General features: G+C 37.9%; 3 protein-coding genes across 3 annotated transcripts; 2 read left to right on the top strand and 1 right to left on the bottom strand.

The window, feature by feature from the left end:
* Nucleotides 1–1,621: 1,621 nt before the first annotated feature.
* Nucleotides 1,622–3,551, bottom strand: LOC130411789 (calcium/calmodulin-dependent protein kinase II inhibitor 1-like). The gene is made up of 2 exons (XM_056736668.1): nucleotides 2,716–3,551; nucleotides 1,622–2,471 (listed from the first exon to the last, which is right to left on the bottom strand). The coding sequence occupies exons 1-2, from the start codon at nucleotides 3,011–3,013 to the stop codon at nucleotides 2,380–2,382; spliced, it is 390 nt and encodes a 129-aa protein (XP_056592646.1). The 5' UTR covers nucleotides 3,014–3,551; the 3' UTR covers nucleotides 1,622–2,379.
* A 503-nt stretch (nucleotides 3,552–4,054) lies between these two features.
* On the top strand, nucleotides 4,055–6,696 carry ponzr2 (plac8 onzin related protein 2). The gene is made up of 4 exons (XM_056736669.1): nucleotides 4,055–5,099; nucleotides 5,656–5,769; nucleotides 5,916–6,070; nucleotides 6,189–6,696. Exons 2-4 carry the CDS (start codon nucleotides 5,664–5,666, stop codon nucleotides 6,309–6,311), a joined length of 384 nt encoding a protein of 127 aa, XP_056592647.1. The 5' UTR covers nucleotides 4,055–5,099; nucleotides 5,656–5,663; the 3' UTR covers nucleotides 6,312–6,696.
* Nucleotides 6,697–8,346: 1,650 nt separating this feature from the next.
* Nucleotides 8,347–15,165, top strand: LOC130411888 (cornifelin homolog B-like). Its single transcript, XM_056736883.1, has 4 exons — nucleotides 8,347–8,385; nucleotides 9,769–9,883; nucleotides 10,038–10,225; nucleotides 14,519–15,165. The coding sequence occupies exons 2-4, from the start codon at nucleotides 9,781–9,783 to the stop codon at nucleotides 14,693–14,695; spliced, it is 468 nt and encodes a 155-aa protein (XP_056592861.1). The 5' UTR covers nucleotides 8,347–8,385; nucleotides 9,769–9,780; the 3' UTR covers nucleotides 14,696–15,165.
* The last annotated feature ends 9,190 nt before the right edge of the window (nucleotides 15,166–24,355 follow it).

Genomic DNA, 24,355 nt, shown 5'->3' with positions numbered 1-24,355 from the left:
TATAAATCAACTGCCGATTCTTGGTTTCATACTTCGATACAAAAACACCACTGGGAAAAGTGGCTTTAGATGTAGGCCAATAGCGTTCAAGCTGATGCTGAACAGGGAGCTTTCGTGTCCAATTGAAAAAGACCTTTCTGCACTCCCCTACCTTTCGGTACGCTCCCACCTTTCGGTACGCCCAGTTCTCCGACCTGCAGATACCTCTCAGAGGATGGGCGGTTGTCTTCTCAAAAGAAGAATTCTAGGTGCTTTTCCATTAAATGTTTGTTCTATAAGCGCTTTTTGCTCTCTGCTGCCATCCACTGGTTATTTGTTGCTAATGTATCTCCTTTCAGTCAGTATTTTGAGACATTTCTGTCCCCACTCCTCTGGCCATTATTTGTTCAAAAAAATGCATAAATAGTAACTTCAAAATACATTTTATTATTAAGCGAAGTGCCCTGCACATTAACGTGATTCCTTACCCAAAAATGAAAATGATGTCATCATTTAACCGACTCACCTTCGAGTTGTTCCAAATTTGTACATTTCTTGGTTCTGATGACCACGGAGAAAGATATTTGGTATAATGCTTATAACCCAAAATATCTCAACACCCATTGACTCCCATAGTAAGAAAAATACTTATCATTTTTTCTGTTCTGCTGAACACAGATGAAGACATTTTGAAGATTGTAAGCAAACAGTTCTGGGGCACTTTTGATAGCATTGTTTTTTAGTATGGTGGTCAATGCGTGTTGAGATCTGTTTATGTCAAAAACACATGAAAACAGTGTAAACAGTTGGATATGTATCACTATATCGTATCAGTGAATTAAAGTGAGTGTTGTTATTGTGGAACAAACCCCTTCAGTGTGATACAAGAAGATCCTCTGCCTGATCAGACTGTCAACGTTTATATTCTCCGGCTGCATTACATCATCCCATACGGTTAGACTATATAGATTTAATAGATACATTTCGCCTAGGGCCTCCAAATGTTTAGAACCGGCCCTGCCCTAACACACCCTCACCTCAGAAAACCTTAAAACGTTCCATAAGATATAATTAGAGCAAAAACTTTCATAATCTTGGTCTTCTGAAGACCATGTTATTAAAATTGTGTATTGTATATTTCAGCTATGACCGGAGACTGAATCTCAACATACAGTCATGTTATCTATTTTTTTCTTAAAAGTTATTTGTTTATAAAAATAATGTCCTGCATGTTATTACCATGGTCGCCATGTGGCTTTAGTCCATCCTGAAAAAAATATTTTCTGAGATTGACCAATACACATTTTGAATAGTAAAACGCGTGTTAGATTCTGCGTCGAAAAAAAGAAAAAGGTTTGATTTTTACATGTTTCATTCAGCAAATGGCACCCCTTCGGCGGTCAAGAAATAGAGTCCAATAGGGAGATAAGTCTAGGTCTAGTTTATTACCTTATTCCTTTTTCCCCAGAAAGAAAGGTGAATTTTATGTTTTGACTTTTAATGTGTTGCACGGTTGCAATAAATTGAATCAAATTAGCCCATAAAGTATCATCTCCATCATCTTAACTATTATTAATTAAAATATGAATAATTCAATTTTACTTGTACAATCTGATAATAATAAAGAAATTTGACTACTGTCTCAGGTTTGTGTGATTTATTGACATGTATGGATAGTTATATTTTTTTATTTCCTGTTCTATACTGCAATACGTAAATCAATCATAAAAGTATAAATTGTCCATCTGTGTCAAAATTAGCACTCTAATTTTGTTTATCAGACATCTAATTTAGCATGTCTGATAAAATAATGTTTTATTTGAGAGTACATTGTATCATGGCAATAATCAAGCATGTGCATAGCAATTTGAAGTGATAACCACATAATGGATCATGCAACATGTCACAAGGCAAAAAAGAGTGTAAACATCTGAAGCTTGAGATGCAACCCCTCTAGAGAAGTAGCAAATCTTGAGACACACAGTACAACATTGTAGACCTATATTTTTCTTGTCGTTTAAATATGCCAAATATACCAAACGTGAAAGAACACACATTCATAACAACATATCTCCTGTATCTACAATGTCTACATTTGCTGGTCTTAACCTTTGGTCAGAAATTAATTAGACTATGAGCTTTTCTCCTTCTGAGAGGCACATATGTAATAGGCCTCCCAGCTCTTGTCTACCAAAGAAGCTACAACGCAATAAATCACCTGCGTGACCTTTTGTGACTGCTGCTGCCATGCGCAGGGACTAGTAAACTACAGCTGAAACGCATGCAGATCTCGTGTGAATCTGATGGGTGTCTTTCTTTTCTTCTACTTGAAAGTGTCCCCATTGACCCGTGGCAGATTTCAAGAGTGGCTGGTCCAGAATTTTAAGACTATGCGGAGGCTCAGGATGGCGCATTGCTGGGAGGCACAGGTAGCGCTCCGTCGTTGTTGTTGTTGTTCAGTACATCTTCCAAATCTTCGTCCTCTATTACAACTAAAGTAAAGTTCACAAACTTTATCCAGAGTCAAAAACTGGGTTATGCTTTTAGTGTTTGCGTTACTTCACAATGTAGGTACTTTTATAGAAAAAACTTATGTTAACAATCCGTCAATTGTTATTGGTATTACTAATCAAAGTGACATGCCTACTAAAATAATAAAAATGATCAATGCAAAAGTGCTTGTTTGAGGTAATAAATCAGACAATAAGGGAAACGGAATAGCAAAAGGCTACCAACCTCTTTTCGATCGTCCGATCTGTCCGAGTTTGGGGGCCCTCTGGCCTAACCTTCTCTGGGGAGAGTCGTGCCTCAAGCGGTCCTTAAACTCTCCCTGCAAATCTTCCACATCACACGCTGATCCACGGGGGCTCTCTTCAAGCTGTCCGGAAGGAGGCAGTAGCTCGGGCATGTCCGCTATCTCCAACATCCCTGCGGCCGGAGTGTCGGTGTCCGTTACCCCGCTGCTCATCAACGCCTCCTCCGCGCCCGTGTGCTCCTTCTCCCCCTTCTCCCTGCCTCCGCAACAGTACAGCATTCAGATGATACAATCGCGACGAAACGGAGAAAACCCCACCGGTACCATGAATGTTATTTTTTGGTCTATACGCGAACAGTTTTTGGAGAGAAAAATGTTTTATGTATCTGGAGTGATACACCGGAAACAACGCGTTGTAGCAGCATCCCTCAGTAATGACCGTCGTGTCCTGTATCTTTCAGGATGCGGTGTAAGAACAAATCGTCTGAGAACGATAGGAACATTAGTCCCTCACACAATCAGCTAAATAGAAATAAGTGTGATGTGTTGGGATAAACACCGCGAAAAATGAATATTTTGTGATCTTTTTCTGTTTACATCCAAGAATGATAACTCGGGGATATCCCATGCAGCGCTACACCCCCTTACGTCATAACTCTTGAGTCTCGAGCAAAAATAGGGGTTATCAATTTTAATCCTGTTACCGAATAAATAATCCGTACCGAGATTACAGAAGAGGACCTACCACATCTGCTTTAGCTCATGCTTGCAACATCATTCAAACCCACTGAAGTTGAATTTATAGGTGCAGTTTATCCCAGAATGAGACTAAAGATAAAATATATTTTTTTACCGAGCATGACATGAGATTAAATTGTTTATATTATTATGGTGATTATATTATTTGTTTTCCAGACAAGTTTTTTTCCGCCTTATAGATCCTAACAGGACTATGTACACTTTCAAAACACAGAAAACACAGTCTTGACACATCTTGTTGACAGGCAGCTTTATCAGAAATCTGGGCATAGGTTGGTTTCCACTCAAGATTTAATGACAATAAAGATAAAACGATTTTCAGCTAATCTGCTTTGAAACATTGTGACAAATAAAAACAACTTGACTCACCAAGTCTTTCATTAATCTACATTTCATAAGTGGAATTTAAGTGAAATGTTTTATGGATGCATGTTTAACATGATACATTGAGATGTCGTTTAACTGACTAGAGAACAGTTGTAAGATTTATCCTTGTCCTTAAAACTCTGATGCTATTATCATTGTTTGAGTTTGAATGAATGGTTTCTCTTAATATGATGAGATTGAAATGTAAGAATGTTTGGTCCGTTTGTTTGGATGTTGTTCTTTCTAAATCTCTGAAGCAATATTTCATACTTAAGGTAATTGCATTTCTGATCAATCCTTTCCACACTTTTCCCCTTTCCCTAAAGCTATGAAGGCACAGGGAAGTTAAAATATCAGTTACTATGGTTACTGACTCTGAGTATAAGGCCAAGTCCACAAGTACACGGATATTTTTATAGTTTTTCCTTTCTCGTTTAAAAAAACACTGTATCCAAACTAAACGCAAAAACACGACATAAAGGACTGTCAAATGCATGCCAAACCAACAGGTGGCGATATAACCCTAACCATAAACCCGTGTAGGCCAATCAGAATCCTGGAATCTGACGTTAGATAAAGCAGGAAGCGGCACGCATTCCAATGTTATACAGGTTACGTCAATCTCCGGTTTCACTGTCTACACGACAACACTGAAACCCGAGTTTCTAACGTTTCGACGTGTACTGCGTTTGTGTCTGGACGAACGGCCAAAACGCATTGAAAAAACGGTGGTTTTAAAAATGCCCGTGTTCGTGTGGACAGGGTATAAGTTACCTCTCTTTTAGAAACGGGCTTGAGTTATCCCGCTTTCTCAGGTTTGACATGCCTCGCATTCTGAAAAGAAAAAGCCAGAGTTACACTTATTTAAAGGTTTATACTCCGCATTTTCACTGAACCTTCTTTCTGAAACGCCCCGGAACACCTAGTTGAATGGAGCTAATTAATAAAGAGCAACAGGTGTTCTCAATAAACAGCAAGTCAGGCAATCACAGTGTGGCAGAATTTTCTGCAAGGGTGCTTTTAAACCAATGCAGTGTTGCTCCACACCTCACTTGGTATGTTTGACATTAAGGATGCTGCTTTGTTCGGGTCTAACAGGTTAAGGAGGTTTTCAAGTTTGTAGTGCCTAGGAAGATCATTTATTTTTGTTTGTCATCACATGACGATAAGAGCAAGATCGTGGTCGCTAGATACAAACATCTGCTTCTGAAACATCTCCAACATCCTGACAACACACCGGGTGAGTGTAGAACTACACAAATATTTAAGATCTGAACTGGTTTTATATAACTCTTCCCTGTTATTTTAGGATGATAATGGCCTTTTGTTTTAGGATATAAATATTATTAACTGATACTTTTTTATTAGTTAAATATCAAAATTTCAAATGTTTTTTTGTGAGTTCTATTCCGTAAAACTTTACATAATGTTGTTTTTGTTAATGCATTTGCTAACAATGAACAATACTTCTTCAGCATTTATTAATCTTAACTCATGTTATACATTAACCCTAACCCTTAACGTGAGATTATTTATGCACACACTTAACTATCATGAACAAGTGTATTGGCATTAACTATTATTAAAAAATAATAAATGCAGAGAAACTAGGCCTAGATTGCTCATTGCTCGATCATTTTAGCTAATGCATTAACTAATATTAACAAACAAACCCTTATTTCCATACCTTTTCCTTTCTAATTCGTCAAAATGATGAAATCCATGCATCTTATCACTATAGAGAGATTGTTGTGCCGTAATCACATCATGTCTTTCTGTTTGTTTTCCTCTTTTAGCTGTAAACATGTCAAACACAATGATATTCACGCAGCCACAACCTGTTATGATCTCCAGAGAATCTGATAAATGGGGGTCAGGCATTTGTGATTGCTGTGATGATGTGCCTGAATGTAAGTTAAACACCTTAAATAGGCCTACTAAGATAAAATCTCTAGCGTACTATGTGTCTGCTTGTGTGTCTCAGTGGCTTGTAAAATATATTACACCTATGTACCTAGTTCAGGATCATTTTAACTATACTGCTCTCTGTGAACAGGCTGCTTTGGTTTCTGGTGTTACTGGTGTTTCGCCTGTGTTAAAACCAAGCGCCTTGGCGAGTGTTTATGTCTCCCCCTGCTGGATTTCTTTGGGATTGTTCCACCTATAACGATGTCCATGAGAGTCTCGATGCGCCATCGTTATGGGATCAAGGTTACAATTGCCAACCTCCTTAATTGAAAACGACCATTTCAGTATTGTTGTTATTTTGGAATTATTTACACGGTGGCGATTTACCCCATATGACATCATAACTTTGTGCTTGTTGCAGGGCACTATGTGTAGTGACTGTCTGGTGTCCACATTCTGCACACCCTGCGTTTGGTGTCAGATGTCACGAGAAATGAAGGCTCGGAGTATCCAAATCACTCTCGTCGGTGCCAAGAATCTTTAAACTCTTACAAAGCTGATTGCATATATGCTATTAGAATCATTATTAAGAGAAATGTGTTAGCCTAACTGAAAACCTGAGATTTCAGCTGTTTCTTTTCAGGCTTTCATATTTGGAATTACCGTGTTTACACCGTACGCGACCGGCGCGACGCGACACTACAGACGGCTTGTGATTGTCGCGTCGCGCAATGTTTAAGTTGTATTTGTTTTGTAAAAGTTATTTGAATGCTCTATATAAAAATGATTCGGACAGAAATCGCGATTTAGAAAGGGGGTTGTCTTCTAGATCACTGTGTATGTTGTATTTGTGTTGTAAAATAGTTCTTTGAGTGATTCTTTATCTGTTTTAGTCATGTATTGTATTGAAATAAAACAAATCGAATACATTTTATTTTGTCATGATTCTTCAGATACTGCGAGATAATATGTAAGTAGAGACAACTTTAGCGTGTAATTGGCTCAAACATATCTTTATAACCAAAGTCTTGAATTTGCAGGATTTTCAAAATTAGTCAACATTTGTAAAAAACAATGTAATGTTTTTTTTCTTTCTGCATTTCATCAGTTACAGTGTTTCCTTGTGTGGCAGTTTGATGAAGCCGATTGTCTGAAATGGTTTTATTAGCTAATAAGCTCTCTGGCAGTCTCAATTGGGCACATGTTGGCAGGATGCATATATCAACATCATTGTGATTAATGTAACAGTCCCCTGGCCTTCAAATAAATGTAATAAATATGTGCTGCAGTAGAGAAAAGTGAACAGGTGGCTCTCATGGGCCAGAAGAAATCTTTCAATCTGCCTCCACACATTCTTTAAAACGAAACAAGTCATAGAACATATTATCATGTGTGGAATTTAAAGTAGCCTACTGCTCAATAGCTTCATGTCAATCCGGATTAGAAGACATTAAAAACCTGTCAGCACATTTATTTTTAAATGTTATTTGAAAAGTTGTCAATTCACCTTTCATTTTCTCTTTTTTTTTATGCATCTCTGAGTTTGTTTCCATTGTAATATTTAGCAATCATATAACACAGGCAACTGCCATAATACAATAAAAGAAGCAGGTCTTGTCATCATTTTTCTGAACTGTGACATTTGAGAATTGATTGTGGTGGAAGTTGGAGGCCTGGCAAATAGGGAGTTACTCCCTCAAGTTGAGAAATATGTAATTTAGAGAAGTGTGTTGTTTAAATGAGAGGGGAAGTTTAATTTTGATGAACGATTATGAGGGCACACGTATTTAAAACACAATAATTTGCACAAAGAATTACTTTATAATATAAAACGGCGATATTACATGAAAAAATAAGAATAGTCCGTTTTGATTTCATAGTTCAAAGTGTACCTTGATATTTTTTTTACTTTGTAACAACAATGCAGTTAACTTATATGAATAGTATTGGGTTTCTATATCATATGCAACAGTTTGTATTTCATAGTAAAATAATCTTTAAAAGTCAATGAAAATGAACAATCATTTACAATGAAAAACATTTTTATCATTTTCTTACCCTCATGTCCTTCCAAAGGACCTAATTTTATGTCGTTTTTTGTTGCTATGCAGCTAGTTGCCAGCAACTTACTGTAGATTTATATTTATCAATTTTACTGGCTTCAGTTTGTACAAATAAAATGAACGATAAATATTAACAAGTCTTTATCTTTACAGAAAAAAAACTTTAAAATAACAGCCTCATGCAAACAATTCTGAGAACCAGAAATCCTCATTTTTTCTAATTTTGGTTCCAAGAATGCCTTGCATGAGGCTGTTATTGTATTTTTTTTCTTTATAGATAAAGACCATTTAATGTTCAATGTTAATTTATCTTTGAAAAAACAATTCCGGCAAACTGCTGTCAGTAACATTGTAATTTCAACATATTTTCTTTACAGTGCAGAAGTCACAAAGAAACCTGTAACACTCCATTGCATGTGGTCTGGCTCAGCCACATTTTTTTCTCTTTGACGTAAGCATATATTTTTACACACGTCTCTTACCTTCTCAGGCCTATAAATATGTTGCCCTCACTTTTTGTAAGGAACCAGTAGTGGCTGAATTCGTGCAAAGAAAGTAAGTAATTTCTTCTGTACATTTACTTGTGTGAATGGCCATGTTATGTATATATACATACATAACAAAAGCCATACATATTTGTATTCTGTTGAAGACCATTGATGATATAACACAATTACTGCTTGGATTATTTTTTTGTGTTGCTAACAATAGGAATACTATCCAGTTTTTTCATGATTGAAACTACAATTTTGGATGTGTTTAAATGTTTTGATTTCATCTCAATACGGTTTAATGCACTGAACTCTAACTGGGAAATTTTTACAATTTACAAAAGACATGTAAAAAATTATTTGCCAGAATATATCAAAATGAAAAGGCTTCAAATAAAATGAGTTTCTTTGAAAAACTGCACATGCATCCTTTCTAACTTGGCCACATTCCTGCTCGCAACACAAATATCTGTAACGTGTGTACAGGACATGTCAACTCTGGTACAAGTTTAACAATGTATTTTGTGTAATATTTCTTTGGCTTGTTTTTTGGTCACTATACAAAATGCAACTCACCTTGATAAGATGTGAAAGATAAAGTGGTTCACATGAGTTCATATAGTTCCTAAAGGAAATCCCAAAAAGTGCTGGACACAAATTGTTGCGTTGTAAAAGGTAAAAGGGACAGCAAAAATATCCCTCTTTTTCCACAATTATAGATAAATAAAAAAGGACTGTTGATTATTTTTTATTTATACTTTATATAAAATAAAGTGATCCGTTTGGAAATAAAAGAAACAAATAGGGGACAGTTCACCCCCAAATGATAATTCTGTCATGAATTACTCATTCTCAAAATGTTCGAAATCTGTAGGAAATTCTTTGTTCTGTTAAAAACATAGAAAGATATTTTGATGAATGCTAACAACTGAGATTCATGGGGCACTATTGACCACTACTGTAGAAAAATATTGTAAATTTTTGTCCTGTTAAACACACAAAAAAATAAATCTTGAAGAAATTAGAAAAACAAACAGTTCTGGAGCACCTTTGACTACCTTTTTTTGATCCAGAAATGCTAGGAAATATAATTCTTCCAAATATCTTTGGAAATACAGTATATACAAGTTTTCCCACCAGTTTGAAACAACTTGAGGGTGAGTAATTCATGACAGAATTTTCATTTTTGGGTGGAGTATCCCTTTATGGGTGCCGTAAAATTAATATTACAGTATAAATGCAAGCTTTTAAATTGCTGAGCTATTTAACCTAACAGTTGGGTTAAATAAACCCAGAAAATTATATGTTTGACCAAACAATGGATTAAAACAACCCAGCATTTCGGTGTGAAACAACCCAGCATTTATAACCAAATGCTAAGTTTTGCTAAAAAAAAACAGCATTTGAAGTGATAATAACCTTTGCATTTGTATTTCCTTCATGTCAGTCAAGTTGAACAATGGCTAATACAGTGGTTGTCCAGCAACCTTATGCAAAGTCAAATTCTCAGATGAGTCCTTGGAGTTCAGGGATATGTGACTGTTGTCAGGACATGGAAACTTGTAAGTACGCTACATTACAGGTAATGTTGACTTACGTAAAGAACGTAATAAGTCTGTTTCTTCTGTTCATTACAATGACATAGCCTTACTGATCAGATCCCACCAAGCCGCATGGGCAAGAAGCTGAGACTGATTATAATGTTCTTGCATTTAGGCTGCTATGGATTCTGGTGTTGTCCTTGCTTTGCTTGTTCCACGACTGGGGAGTTTGGGGAGAGCACCTGCCTGCCTCTGATTGACTTGTGTGGTCCGGGTTTAATGGCTGCTTTCGGCATGGCAATATGTGTGCCGCCAGTGACTCTGGGAATGCGAGTGGCAGTTCGCCACAGATACGAAATAGGGGTGAGTAACTTTCCCTCTGGCAACTCAAAAACTGAAACTAGAATATAATTACCACCACACCTACTTTCTTAAAGGGATAGTTCACCCAAAATTGAAAATTCGGTCATATTTCTTTTTTCTGAACAAAGAAATGTATTGAAAGATATTTGAAAGAATGTTAGCAACTGAGATTTCTGGGAGATAATTGACTACCATAGTAAAACAAAGTAAAATGAGATCCAAAGTTAACCCCAAACTGTTTGCTAAATTGTTAAAAATATCAAACTTTGTGTTCAAAAGAACTAAGAAATATACAGTTATTTTCACTCATGTGATATACAATGATGTGTCAGAACGGTCAGTTGCTAACATTCTTGCAAAATCTTTCTTTGTGTTCAACAGAACAAATAAATGTAGGCTATATAGGTTTGTAACAATTGGAGGTTGAGTAATAGGGGCCCACTGTAAACCCGGATAGGTTGGCAATACTCAATTTTTTTTGTTTTAGAGATCCTTTATTGAAGTAAGCAGAACTTTCAAATTTTGATTACTGTTAAGTTAAAGTTCTTACCAAATCTTAGCAAGTGCGACTTAAATATTTAATTTATCATTTTTATTAAAAAGTAGACAGAATTTAAATAACTACACAAAAACTACATTTTCAAGTTGAGAAAACTAAACTAAATTATTTCAGTTTTTTATTTTACATACTTCTTAGTCTTAATATGCATAAATCAAACACTTTGAGTTATGCAATCCAAAATGAGCAAGAAGAGACTGATCTCAGAACTGAAATCACCACTCTTCTAAACAATGGTAACCACAAAACTGAAAAATATGTCAAATATGTATGTGAAAATTAAAAACTAACAAGTCTTTAAATTTACTAAAAGAAATTGAATGGTTACGTAAGGTAACCTAGGTCTATGAATAAGGTCAACACGCCACAGTATGGGTCAGCCCAGCTGAAGATGAGCAGCAAGGAGATGGTATATCAAATTAGTCATGCCCCGCTTGCAACCCCGTCTACAAATACGGGTGTGAACCACCACACATTCTCTTTTGCCGAGTAGCGAAAAGTACTCCCTGAGTGACCACGCCATGTTGAGTGTTGATCTTATTCATAGAACTAGGTTATCTTATGTAGCCCATTCATTCTATTTCAATTTAGTCAACACTCCACAGTTTGGGTCAACTGTATACCAGATAAGGTCAGGAGGGGCAATAACCCAAGCGGGGCAATAAACTCAAGGAAACGTTCCAATGCTGAATAGAAGATTATTAGTTTACCTTGTTGTGTACACAGGTAAGCATAGGGTGGTCAGCACCTCGACAATATTTATATGTACACAGTTGAATCAGAGGGTGTTCAGCACCTAGATAATATTAACATGTACACAGTGAAATCAGAGGATGTTCTGCACCTGTACATCACTTACACAAGTCCGATCAGGCAGTATTGCTGTCTGCAGGACAGTTGATGAGACTGTCGTAGCCACATTGAGACAATTAAACCTAGCAAATGTCAGCGATGATGACTATTCTGCTCCTACGCACACATATTCGAAAGGAGACGCACTAAACAATGCCCAGAAGGCAGCCACTCCTCTTGTAGAGTGAGGCACTACTCCCTGAAGGGGGAGGTATCCCAGTGCTTTATAGGCGAGCTCAACCTGACAATCCAATTCGACAGCCTCTGCTTGGACACTGCCTGGCCTTGTACCAAGTTACCACAACACACAATAAGCTGATCCGTTGTGTGCATATATGTACCTTCTCAGTGACCTGACGGGACAGATTAAATGGAGCCAGGCCATTTCCTCCGAAGAGTGAGGAGCTGGATAGAAAGGTTCTAGCACCAAAGTCCTTGAACAAAAGAACAGCAGAACTTTCGGTGGAATTGAAGGGTTTTGAAGAAGTGACATAGATGAGCCTTCTTCTCCCAATTCTCAAACATGCAGAATGCAAAGAGAAGGCATGAATTTCACTCACCCTCTTGACTAAAGAGACAGACGACAAGAAATGCCGTCTTTAACCTCAGAAATTCCAACCCTAGCTCATGTAGAGGTTCAAAAGAAGGTACTGCCAGAGCCTTCAAGACAACACCCATTAGGGAATTAGCCGAGCTCGAGATGGGCACAGTCTGCGAGTCCCCTTGAAAAAGGCGTCTGAAAAGAGGTTGAGACCCAACTGTGCAACCTCCATAACCCTCATGACGGTCAGATACAGCTGCCACATAGCCTCTCAAGGTTTATTCCGTTACTCTAGTCTCCAGTACGAACTGGAGAAATGAAAGGATGGAATCCACTCCACACGACAATGGGTCTATCTCCACTGAGTGACACCATCTAGAATACCGCTCCCATTTAGAGGCATAAAAAGCCGCCTTGTGGATGAGGCTTTGGCCGCCTGGAATGTGGTCAGAGCTGCTGATCCTAGAATCCTGGCTGACTCCCGTCTAGTGGTCAGACATGTAACCTGCGTTGAAATTCTTCAAAGACCCCCATCCTTCTTTGAAATAAAAAAATAGGTTGAATAACTGAAACCTCCTCTTCCAGAGACCTGCGTTGCAGTTCTCCTCTCAACACCGTAGGAACAATCCCTTGAAATTAGTTTTATTTGGATTCTGTAACCAGACCCCAAGGTGCTTAGTACCCATGGACATCGAGTGCCTTGGCGCCAGTACAAGAGATGTTGGTCGGAAAAACGTGGAGTCGGAGGTTGACGACTTACAAAGGCACAGCTTGATGATTGACCACGAGCCCAGCCACTGCTCCCGGACAAAGAACGCAGACCACAAGTATCTGGTGCTCTAAACACAGATCTGGTTAGTTCTCTCGTTCTGGGAGACTGTTTCCCTGGCAGCTTCTGCTTGGGGACCAAAGACCTCTCCAGGCACCAGTGGGGCTGCAATGACTGCCATGCAGTCTTGATCCAACAGATTAGTCTGAGAGAGCAATACCTGATGACGTGCTTGGACCCCGTTGGTCATGGATTGCATTCTAACAAGTAATGACGAACCCAGAAGAAGGCTTTTCTTTCCATAAACAAAGAGGCCTCTGTGACTGAATAGCTGTAGTCCCAAACAGCTCTCCACAACTCTGTAGCTTTCACCCTAACGGGAGAAGAGGCTCGTCTCTGGCGGTGATAAACAAGCTACTGTGAAAACACAGCTTATAATTTACCAAATGTCAACACAGAAAGACTAGCGGTAGCTTTCCCCTTCATGGGAGAAGAGGCTCCTCTCTGGCAGTTATAATAAAGTGCATGTCAGCATAGTAAATGTAGGTCCGATTTGAGGAGCTGTAGTCAGCCCCTGAGACACTGCTCCTGCCAGGTTACTCAGTTGTGTCCTAGGAAGTGTTGTGTAACTAGGGGCCTTCCAGGAAGGATTTGTAACCTCTCCGATTTATTACTCTGAGGACCGCTATCGAACACTGAGATTGTTGTTGAGGCAGCCCGGGGAGGCCACTTTGCCCACACAGCTGCTCTGGCAATCACTGCTTTGTCTGAAGAGTCCAGAGCCATTCCGTCTGAGGCCTGATATATTTGGACGGAGCCTCATGAATTTGAAAAAAAAATCAATTCTGAGCAGAAAATCGCATGACGTCATACGCATTTTTTTTTCATTGTTCAATCGAATGAATGGAGAGGCGGGTCTTCCTTCTTGGTGGTGGGGCCTCCGTCTTAGTGGCGGAACTTTGCAGTTGCTTGAAACGTTCGGAGATTGCAATGATGGATGAGAAACCTGTGGTGGCTGTCGAGGGTTAACCGTGCAAGGTCGGAGTGAGCACCATCTGCTTGTACCTGTTTTAAAGTTTCTGTTACTATGACAGTTAACAGCATAGAGAGCCAGTTTAATAACATTAGTTGTTGATTCAGTTTATTCACTTTAGGCCTCCTCTATGACCGAGGGCTACACTGTATTGATTAAAGTTAGCACAAAAACTAAAAACTAAAAATCCGAAAACATTAAACGTTTATTATTAAAATTTAGAAATAAGTTGTTAATTTCACAGACCCCGTTCAATGAATACATTTCGTTTGTTGAAACAGTTGCACCTGCTGACATGATCAGGTACTGTTAACGCGGCTAAAACAACGAGCACTTTGAAGATACATTCAATGAAATGAATGTGTAAAATTTGCTATAATTTACCACAACCCGGGTCGCAAAAACATATTAAAAGTCATTTGAATACACTCTTCTAATTTGTGAAATGAAACGTTTTATTAACGTATACTTACAGATATATCTCTCAAGATGAACATTCAATGCCAACTCAAAAATGTTTTTTTTGTGTGTTGCAACAGGGAAGTCTCTGTGAAGATCTCATGGTGTCCTGTTTTTGTACTATGTGTTCCTGGTGTCAGATGAACAGGGAAATCAAACAACGTAAAAAATTTGTCACCACGGTGACCCAACAACCCATGGTGAACATACAACCCATGGTGAACATACAACAGCAGCCAATTATCATCACTCGTTAAAAAAGGTGACCCCAGGAGTCATGGACCCCCACCTGCCATATTGATCTAAGTTAAATCACTTTGGAAATGGAGTTTGATCATATGCTGTGACTCAGGAACACTTTCAGTTTACGTTTTAAGTTTCTGAAAACTGTATCACTGCACTTTCATTTATCCTTATTATGGGATTTGTCCAAAAATTCAACATTTACTTGGTTGATGGTGATTTAATGTATACATTAAATATAACGTGCATATTTTATTCTCATAAAATTACATATAAAGCTATTTGCATACTGTATGTTCATATGTAGATGTAATGCTTCAGATTAGAATATGCACATGAAGTTTTAACTTCCCTGTCCTCAGCATCATATAAACAACTTTGTAAGCTTTTGCATTTTCTTTTGGGAGAAATTGATGTAAACACATTTGGTAAGAATAAACAATTTGACTGGCTTTCAAGTAATAAATATGAGGCTGTATAAGTAGTAGGGCTGCAACTCATGATTATTTTTATTGTCTACTATTTTTTTCATCACATCTCACGATACCTTGTAACAGTCTAAAAACATCTGGCGCCAGAGAGAGTTTATAATGTTCGGGCTATATGTTTTAGGCGCACGAGAGAGCTAGTGATGTAGCCTACCAGGCAGAGTTTTATCTCAGGCTTTGCCTAGTCAGAGAGTTGGTGAGATATGGTGACCTATTGTACGACTATCTCTGTTCTCATCACACCAAAATGCTTTTCAGGATATAAAACTTAGATAGTAGATATCAAAAGACTGAATATGGAGAACAATAAGGCTGTTCTGTGAGGAGGGTAACAGATTTTTTTTAGTATTTTGCGATGTGTCGTGAGAGATGGTGACCTGCATGGCTATAAGATTACTCTGTACATTATAAACCTATCATTTTATAATATAATGTTATGTACTTTATATATAATGTATGCATGTATAAAAATAATAACATTTATGCTCATTTTTCTTAACTGGACAATGTTTAAAATTATCGTGATTGCTGTTCTCTATATATACATATACATACATACCTACATACCTACATATAGGCTATAAAACAATCGACATGGCAATCAGTATAATTCTAAACGCAATCAGTATAATAATTAAATGAACCTGCTTTTTACAGTTCAATCGGCGTGTTTAGAAACCCGGGCGGCATCACTCTCAACAGACAAAACGCATTCTCGCGCGAATTTACGCTCTTTGCGTAGAGAATTGTCGGCATTGACAACTGCGCCTATACTGCAGTCACAAAATTTCACGGGTAACAGAATATTTTGTAACAGGAATTCTTCCGTCCATAATTTACTGCATCTGAGGCTCGCGATCCCTGTTTGTCGCGTGTTTTACAGTTTCTCTTGTTCTGCCGATTCATTACACCACCCCGGTATCAGAAACAGCCATCACAGCAGATTAACGTAAATAATATGACGCGCATCCTTGCAGCCCTGATATATCGCATATTCTTATTTCTACTTTTTTTTCTAATTTAAATAATTAAATTATTTTTCATTTATTTAGGAAAGCTCTCTTCCATGCAAGTCACGAATCATTATGAAACAGTATTTTTCAGACAAACATAGTGCTGAATGTTAAAAATAAGCCAATGTTACTGTCTGCACTGACTTCAGCCAACATCTCTATGATATTTTTCGTACTTCATTGTCAACATTTTATCTGCAAGGGTTAACATGACACCATGCTTATCCAGAGGAAACAAGAATGCGCCTAATCCGGAAAGACCAAAGAAATGGAGTTTCGCCCAGTATTGTTGACTCTTAAAATATAATGACACTAGTTTGGGGTTAAATAAACAAGCAATCTAAGAGAAATAATGCTAAAATGTGTGCAAATAAATGCTAAAACAAAATAAAAGGTAACATTATTAGTTTGTTTGATGTATTAATAATTAAATTAAATTTTTGTTTAGTTTAAAATGCATGTATTTTGACATTTATTTAATGATTTTGTCTATAGTAATTTTGCCATCCATACAGGGGGAACTGGTTTCGTTGTGATTTAGACACAAGGTTAAAATAACTTTTAATAAATGTAAATTTGATTTCAGAATCTTAATACATGAAACATTGTTGTGGTTCTGAAGTAGTTCAAAAGAATACTGCTAACGTGTTTAAATAGACTGGTATAGTATAATGGCTTTATAAATATAACTAACCATAACACACTTCAGTCAATTAAAAACAGTGTATTAGTCTGCTCCTCTAAAATGCTAATGCTCATATTTAAAAACAAAACAATCTGTGGATGCGTTCTCCTCACTTTCCTTTTGTTGACATTTATCCTTACTGTACCCTTTGGTTATAATGCCAATTAAAATATTTCACTTTGACCCATTTGACTTTCATTTAAGACCTCATACAGTATATGACTTCATATGAGTTGTGGATCCTATGATTTAGCATATCTGAATGTATAACATTTTAAATATCCTCCTTTATAATTAAAAAATCCACAATAATACATTCACTTTGCAAATCATTCCGAAAGAAAGGCAGTTCAACTTATTACTGCAATCAAAATGTGAATGCTTTATTACTGCCCCCTATGTGCTGGTGATAAAATTACATTCATGTGGACACCAGCTGAATGTGAATCATCCACAGAGCTCAGCTTTCTACATCTCTGTTCCATTGAACGTCAGAAAAAAGAACAACACTCAACTGCTTCCACCGTGAATCACACAATGACTTACTGGGCCATCCAAAGACCGAGGCTCAATGGGGCACCAATGTTCTTTGCTACCTTTGCTATTTTCTGCACTTGGACAGCACGTATTATAGACACAGCCACATGAACCACCGAAGAATTCCTGGAGGCTCTGCAGGACATCTTAGAAAACCCGGCGCAACATAAAAACATAGAGAGGTGCTCTGGTCTTCCAGCCTGTGCATCCTCTGGACAAAGCGATATTCTCAAATGAATTTGTCCTGCGCAATGATTGTGCGCGCTGAGGCCTACGACATGTCCACATAGTCTCACCACTGTCTGAAAGTAGCTGCATTGAGGTTATTCAAGAATCTGCTGAATTTGGGGGTTGTCTACAGAGTCTGGACACACACAAAGACGAAACAGACAAACAAGGCAGAGAAAGACAGTAACAATAAAGCTCTAAGGGAAAGCAGTAAGATCCCGAAAGAGACCATTAATATTCTGAAGGAGAGCAATGCGGTTTTGAAAGAAAGCAATAAAATTCCAATTCCAAAACTAAGAGCAGGGAGAAAAGAATTCAGCGAGGAATTCAGAAAATATATTCCCCTGTCCTCCTTTTGTCTTTATTTTTCCTTTATTTATTCCCCTTTCTTTCTTTCTTTCTTTCTTTCACTTTTCCCTTCCAAGACTAAACTGTATGCTGGTGATTAGGAACAGATTGCTTCCTGGAATCCTTATAATCCTCACTTTTGCATAATAATGCATTTAAGGGCATTAGCACAAAAAAGATGAAGCGCCAGTGAGAAACAGCTGCAGTTCAATATTCCGGCTTGTCCGGCGTGATGTAACTTAGTGCAAGATTCGAATGAATGGTTTAAGTTGGTTTGCATAAACTAGTTAGCTTGTTTAAGATGTGATATCCAGTTCCACCAAGCAGAGCCACAGTGGTGTGTGTGCTTATTAAAAAATCTATTTAATCACGTGCAGTTCCAGAAATGCAGCAATTTGATTGTAACCATTCACTTCTGATTATGTCGGACATGGTTAAGTGACATTGTAATGCTTTGTAATGCATAAAAAATAAAAGCTTCGAAGTTGTTCTTAATCTTAACTTCTTCTTTTAAGGCAGACCAAATTAACAAAAAATCACCAGCAGATGGCGCTATGGATATATTCACCAAAGTAGAGACATTCTGTGTTGATTTTATATGCATTAAGCATCAAAATACAATGTTTTAATTGAAGCAAAACTAAGCAAAACATTTGATGATCCATCCAAAACACATCTCTACGCAGTGATGAGAGTTTCGCCTGCTCTTTATCGGCCAAAGGAGAACAATCATTTCTCCAGATATGAGAACAGCTAGCTTGAAGCACAGACAGGGACAGAATGATAAAACCAAGAGAGGGGACATTAGCCTGGGCCGCTAATGTATGCTTCTAATGACTCGTTATCTCATTATCAATCTTCTCGCTCATCTTTTCTTTGCCTCGCTCTCTCTTTCCTCTTCCTCTATTGCCTCCCAATCGACCAGCAATGATGGGAATAGCAATTAGGACGCTATCCTGCCAAATGGCTATTTTAATTAGCCTTTCTTAGCAAAGAGAGAGATGAGGGAGTGAGTGAGACTGTGTGTGTGTGTGAGAGAGAGAGAGACTAATGTTCTTCATAAATGCTACAGATTAGAAGGTCATTAGGCGTTTGGTTGAATTAATGATTAGAAATTCCTGCAGGTCATAGAAACTTATTACACAAGCCTACTTAACATTAATAGAACCATCCTATTTGTGTTAAACACAAAGAAATTAAAACTAAAAACCAATTATGAAGCGATGATATTGGCCCCCTCCTGTGGTCAACCGTAACGGAAGATGTAAAGCTAGCTGGACCATAGACTCCAGTCACATAAGAACAAATGATCACCGTTTCAAAGCTTTCTAGACACAATTTCACTCCATTCTGTGTTTGTCTTGTTTCCCTTCTTCTTTTGTTATCTGCTGGTTGTTCTGTCATCCTGCAGTGCTACTCCAGCCCCCTCTCATTGAGAGTCGTTATTTTCTTCAAAAGCACAGAGCAACATTCTTGTGTTATTTGTTCATTTGTAGCTTGTTTGGTACACGGGCCGGTCTGGCAAAATCTCTTCAGAGTCAATTTCCAGCCCAAAAGAGATAGATGTCTCATTTTAGCTGCCTTACTGCAAAACAGGCCACAAACAGGCGCACACACACACTGATGTGCACACATGGTACTGACACACAGGAAAGAAGAGATTTTACCTTAAGACTCGTTCAAACAAATAGAACAAATCCATGTAGATAATGAACCGACAATATATTAGGGAGATCGGGACTAGATTGGGAAACTTTCACCCCATTTAATATTTCACAGTATTGAGGAATAAACTCCCAACACTGCTTAAAGTATTGGCTACATTATTCTTTTGGTCTGTGATACATCAAAAACTGTTCTTGATAAACATACTTTACATGGCAATGTGTAAAACAGTGCAAGCAATACTTAATAATTGTAAAAATTTACATGAAAAATATGTAACCATTGTTGTGTGCAAAAAATTGAATTATTAAGTTACATGTGTGATAAATTACTGGACAAAATGATGTCATATCGGGGTGGAAAATGTACTTTTAATACCCCCTCAGATTAGATTGAACCATATTACTATATGGACAAAACTATAAACATTTATGTTTTTTATTGGACAAAATTGTTTGACCAAAAGGAGAACTACCGCATATCAGGGAGGGAATATGGGTTGTTTTCTAATACAGTGGTTCTCAAACGTTTTCGGTGTACGGCCCCCTTATGATCTTAAACAGAATTTTAATTAAACCAAAAACATATTTAATTGTACAATGCTGGAACATCAATTCGTTTGGTCGGCTGTCTCATTTTACAGACATTTGAGTGCACAAAATTTATTCTACATTTCTATATTTCCTAAAGTGTCACAGACTGTGTCCCCTTCGACCCTCGGTTTGAGAGTCACTGTTGTAATATACAAATGAATAGAAAAAAACAAAAAGCTTGCAGGAAATAAAGCACATACTGACTACAATTTCATCTCTCAATAATATTTGATAATCCTCTTTTGTGGTAATATTTTGTAGTCATTTAACTGGGTTATGTCAACTACTCATGTGTTGTGTCATTTTTTGCCAAGCCTCCAAATTCTTTAGTTTAAACTCCAAACACACCAATAAATCATGCATATAAAATTTTAATACATCTTCAATACTGTATAATCACCTATGCTCAATACGTTTTAAGGCCCCTCATAATTCACTTTGTATGTTGCAAACTTAGCAATATTTATGGTGTATCAGCCCTAATATTTTGCCAAATATATATCTCAACAAACTCCTGTGGCTGTAGGATGTGGCTATATTTGTATAGTGTCCTAAACTCTCTCTCTCTTCTTTATCATGAAGTGCCCTGAGGTTATGATTGTTATGATTTATATCAGACTGTTGTGAGATCTCTCTCTCTTTCTCCCTCTCTCAGTGGCTTTTGTTTTCTTATTCTTCATCCCTCCTCTTCATCCCTCTTTCTAATCAGTTCTCCTTGCATCCCCCCAGGTAATTTTTGGAAGTAATAATGAAAGATATTTAACCCTTTATTCTTCAACCGCATTGACCCTGAACACCTTCTCTTCTCCATACACACATGCACTGACCCTACTATTAACAGTCAGGCATTATTTGGGTGGGGATCAAAGCAAATTAAAGACATTGATTGCACTGGAAAACATTAAATTCAATGTAACACAGGGATATTTCTCGGTCCAAAAGGATGACGACACAAGATTCGATCAATCCACATCCACATGTTTGTGTCCACACACAAACGCAAGGTTTTCTAAATTCTGTTTCGCATTGTATTTATTTTTCCGTCTGTCTGTGATTCTGTTTAGCTACCCACCTGTCCGTCAGACCCTCCGTCAGCGCTTTTAAACCCTCGATGACGTCACGCACACAATGAATACCCTCCCACCTAATTATGCGCTGTTAATTACAAATTTGGACTAATGTGCTTAATTAGACGAACATCATTTGCTCTCAGACACAGGACATCTTTTTTTGATTTAGAAAATTATCTCTTTAACAAACAATATGACTTAATTGCAGACATTTGCATAAACAAATGAGATAATTAATTACAATCAAGCGCTTGCTGATGAGTCTGAGGACAATGAGACTCCAAATGTTTTCCACGGGGAAACCGAAGTACGGAGGGAGGGGGTGAGAGAGAGCGAGAGAGGGGGAGAGAGAGAGTTTAAATGAAAGTTTATGAGCTTGTGAGCATGCTAATATGACTCTCCGAGCATGAGGAATTATGTATGTGTGAGAATTTGCTATAAATGTCCAGATAAATAAGTTTAAGTAGCTTACTTATCGGCTGTGGTGGCTCTGCACTGGCAATATATCTCTGCATGGTATCGGTGTAACACTTAAAATCCCTTATTCCCTCTTTACATTTATCTCTCTCTTTTTCCGCTCCATCTCTTTTTCTGGAGGGTTTTTAGATAGAAGGGCCTCTCCCCTCCTCTTCTGTGTTGGAATTTAATATGCAACTTTTTATTGGAAAACAATCGCGCGTGCCTGCGTGAATCCTGACCGCAATATATCTGTTAGCGCGACTAATCCGATCAGGCCAGAGAGGGCTATTTATCACTGCAAATCCAGGGCATTTCAGCCCACATTTTATTATTTTAATATATTTCTCAGCTATTAAATCACCAAAATGATGAATTAGAACTGTCTGCCACGCTTTCGGCTGCGTGACAGAAAATGATGCACTATCCAATTTGAGTGGTCATTTGGACTTTTTAAAGACAAAAAATGATACAGGAAAAAGTCCAATATTTTAGTGTTGTTACGTTTCTGCCACCCCCCGCCCCTCGCTGGCTGTTTTTAATAAAACACTCTAAGTGAGCTTTATTGCTGTGTTAGAGAGGGCTGGATCACAACTATCTTTAATATACAGCCAATTACCAAACACGTACACACACAAACAGATACACTCTCACACATACACTGTACGTATGCCAGTGCAAAGGCACAGGTACGCAGAAACAAAACTTTGTCTCTTAATCAAAACAGGCAAACATTAACAAATATTCAATCTGTATACACCCACACACTTCAGATGATAGTAGATGAGAATTTATGTTGGGCTGTCGTACGTATCTGTTCTCTGAACGGGTGAAAAATGTGAATACAAACACACGATCTGACTTTCTTTAGGTATCACTGAGAAATGTTTATTTACTTTATTCACAATTCTCGTTTTGTTTTGTTCTCGTGGACTAAATGTTTTTGAAAATGTCCTTATATTTGCCTAAGTGTCTGACAAACGTAATTATTTTCTCACGTTGTTCAAAACCTTGGTGACATCCTTTCGTCTTTGGAGCACAAAAGAAGATATTTGGAGAAATGTCTTAGTGGGTTTTGTGTCAAAACAATGAAAGTCAGTGAGGGACAAGGTTTGCTTACTTTTTTTAAATACATATTTTCTTGTATCTGTCAATACACATAGAGGTGCATAAAACATTAAGAGACCATTTCATATTTTCACCTAAGCAGCATTTCTAGCTGTTTGTGGTCATTCCAGTCCAGTGTCTGTTGAATTTTGACCAAATCAAACCTCAGAGTGACAAAGTCACCCGACAGCAATGTGAAAGACCTACACCATGACATGAAAACTGTGATAAAAATGTATGTTATCACCTAAAAAATATTTTTTGAACTTTTCCTACATATGACTGTTGTATTGTTTAAAAGTGAATATGAACTTGTTTTCTTTGCAAGGCCTATTTGAGGTCTAAAAAAATACAGAGCAACTGTTTCTCCAGTTTTCATTTTCTGCATGTATATGCTAATAGAACATTATTTTTATTTTAAATTAGGAAGAAATAGTGTAAGTAGTTCACGGAAAGCATTTTACCTAAACACGTAGGCCTACCCCTAAATAGTAGCCTATATTCAGTACCATTCTAAAATGGTCCCTTATTGTTTTCCGTGGATGTATAATATATTATTATGCAAGATATAATGTGCAATAAAAAACTGCAAGCGTATGCTTGTTCGCCACAGTTTTTACCTATGTATGTGTCAATATACGATGCATCACCACAGAGACTTATCACATCAGCACTTCACAGCTTCAAGCACTTAATCTGCTAAAAACACAATAATTACTAATTACCTATTAACTAATTACTCTGCATCCCTTACAACAGCATCTGAAGGCAATCAAAATGACATTAAGAGAGTGTTGCATCTCCTGTCCACTCTATTTATCTCCCTGCCCCAGCCCTCCCCCTTGTGCTGCGGCAGTATACTGCCACTCCAGTTGGGGGCGTCAGTGCTTCAGGTGGGCGGTGGGGTACACGTTGCTCTGAGACAGCTGGCTCAAGCCTTCAGACCCCATGAGCCCTCACACTAATCAGCTCAGAGCAGCCAGAATCAATTAGCACCAGGAGGGGGGGTGGGCAGAGGGGGACGAGACCCACAGAGGACGACTGGCCCCACACCTGGCCTGTCTCTCTCTCTCCTTCAATGTATCACTCCAGTGCGTTCAATCATCCATCCATCCATTCATTTGGATCCAAGTTGATTTTAGGTCTTTCTTCTCTTATCTGCCTTCCTTTGACTCTCTCTCTCTCTCTCTCTCTCTCTCTCTCGCCATTCCTTTTAAAGATGTGTGTTAATAACTTTTAAATAGTCTGGCAGCATAGGGCCAGAGGGCTGGTTACTCACCTTATTGCTCTGCTGTTCTTGGGTCTCTCTCACCCCCTCGTGCTTTCATAAGTAGCTCTATTTCTCCTTGCTTGTTTCATTCACCTGTACACTCCACCTCTCGCCGTCCACATCCTCCGGCCACTGAGTTCTCCCTCTCTTTATAATGCCGAAAATAAGAGTTTTGCTTTGAAAAGCATTAAGGGATTCTAGAATCTCTCCTCTC

Source organism: Triplophysa dalaica, chromosome 22 (genome assembly GCF_015846415.1).
Source record: "Triplophysa dalaica isolate WHDGS20190420 chromosome 22, ASM1584641v1, whole genome shotgun sequence".
NCBI classification, from domain to species: domain Eukaryota; kingdom Metazoa; phylum Chordata; class Actinopteri; order Cypriniformes; family Nemacheilidae; genus Triplophysa; species Triplophysa dalaica.
The sequence above is the reverse complement of the archived record's forward strand: the minus strand, read 5'-3'. Positions and strand labels throughout refer to the sequence as shown.

Excerpts from the sequence above, each read along its gene's own strand:
- LOC130411789 (XM_056736668.1), bottom strand. The coding sequence starts at position 3,013 with ATGCTGTACTGTTGCGGAGGCAGGGAGAAGGGGGAGAAGGAGCACACG. Across the intron at positions 2,472-2,715 it reads GATCGGACGATCGAAAAGAG|TTGTAATAGAGGACGAAGAT; the intron begins GTTGGTAGCCTT and ends ACTTTACTTTAG.
- ponzr2 (XM_056736669.1), top strand. The coding sequence starts at position 5,664 with ATGTCAAACACAATGATATTCACGCAGCCACAACCTGTTATGATCTCC. Across the intron at positions 5,770-5,915 it reads CTGTGATGATGTGCCTGAAT|GCTGCTTTGGTTTCTGGTGT; the intron begins GTAAGTTAAACA and ends CTCTGTGAACAG. Across the intron at positions 6,071-6,188 it reads GCCATCGTTATGGGATCAAG|GGCACTATGTGTAGTGACTG; the intron begins GTTACAATTGCC and ends TGCTTGTTGCAG.
- LOC130411888 (XM_056736883.1), top strand. The coding sequence starts at position 9,781 with ATGGCTAATACAGTGGTTGTCCAGCAACCTTATGCAAAGTCAAATTCT. Across the intron at positions 9,884-10,037 it reads TTGTCAGGACATGGAAACTT|GCTGCTATGGATTCTGGTGT; the intron begins GTAAGTACGCTA and ends TCTTGCATTTAG. Across the intron at positions 10,226-14,518 it reads GCCACAGATACGAAATAGGG|GGAAGTCTCTGTGAAGATCT; the intron begins GTGAGTAACTTT and ends GTGTTGCAACAG.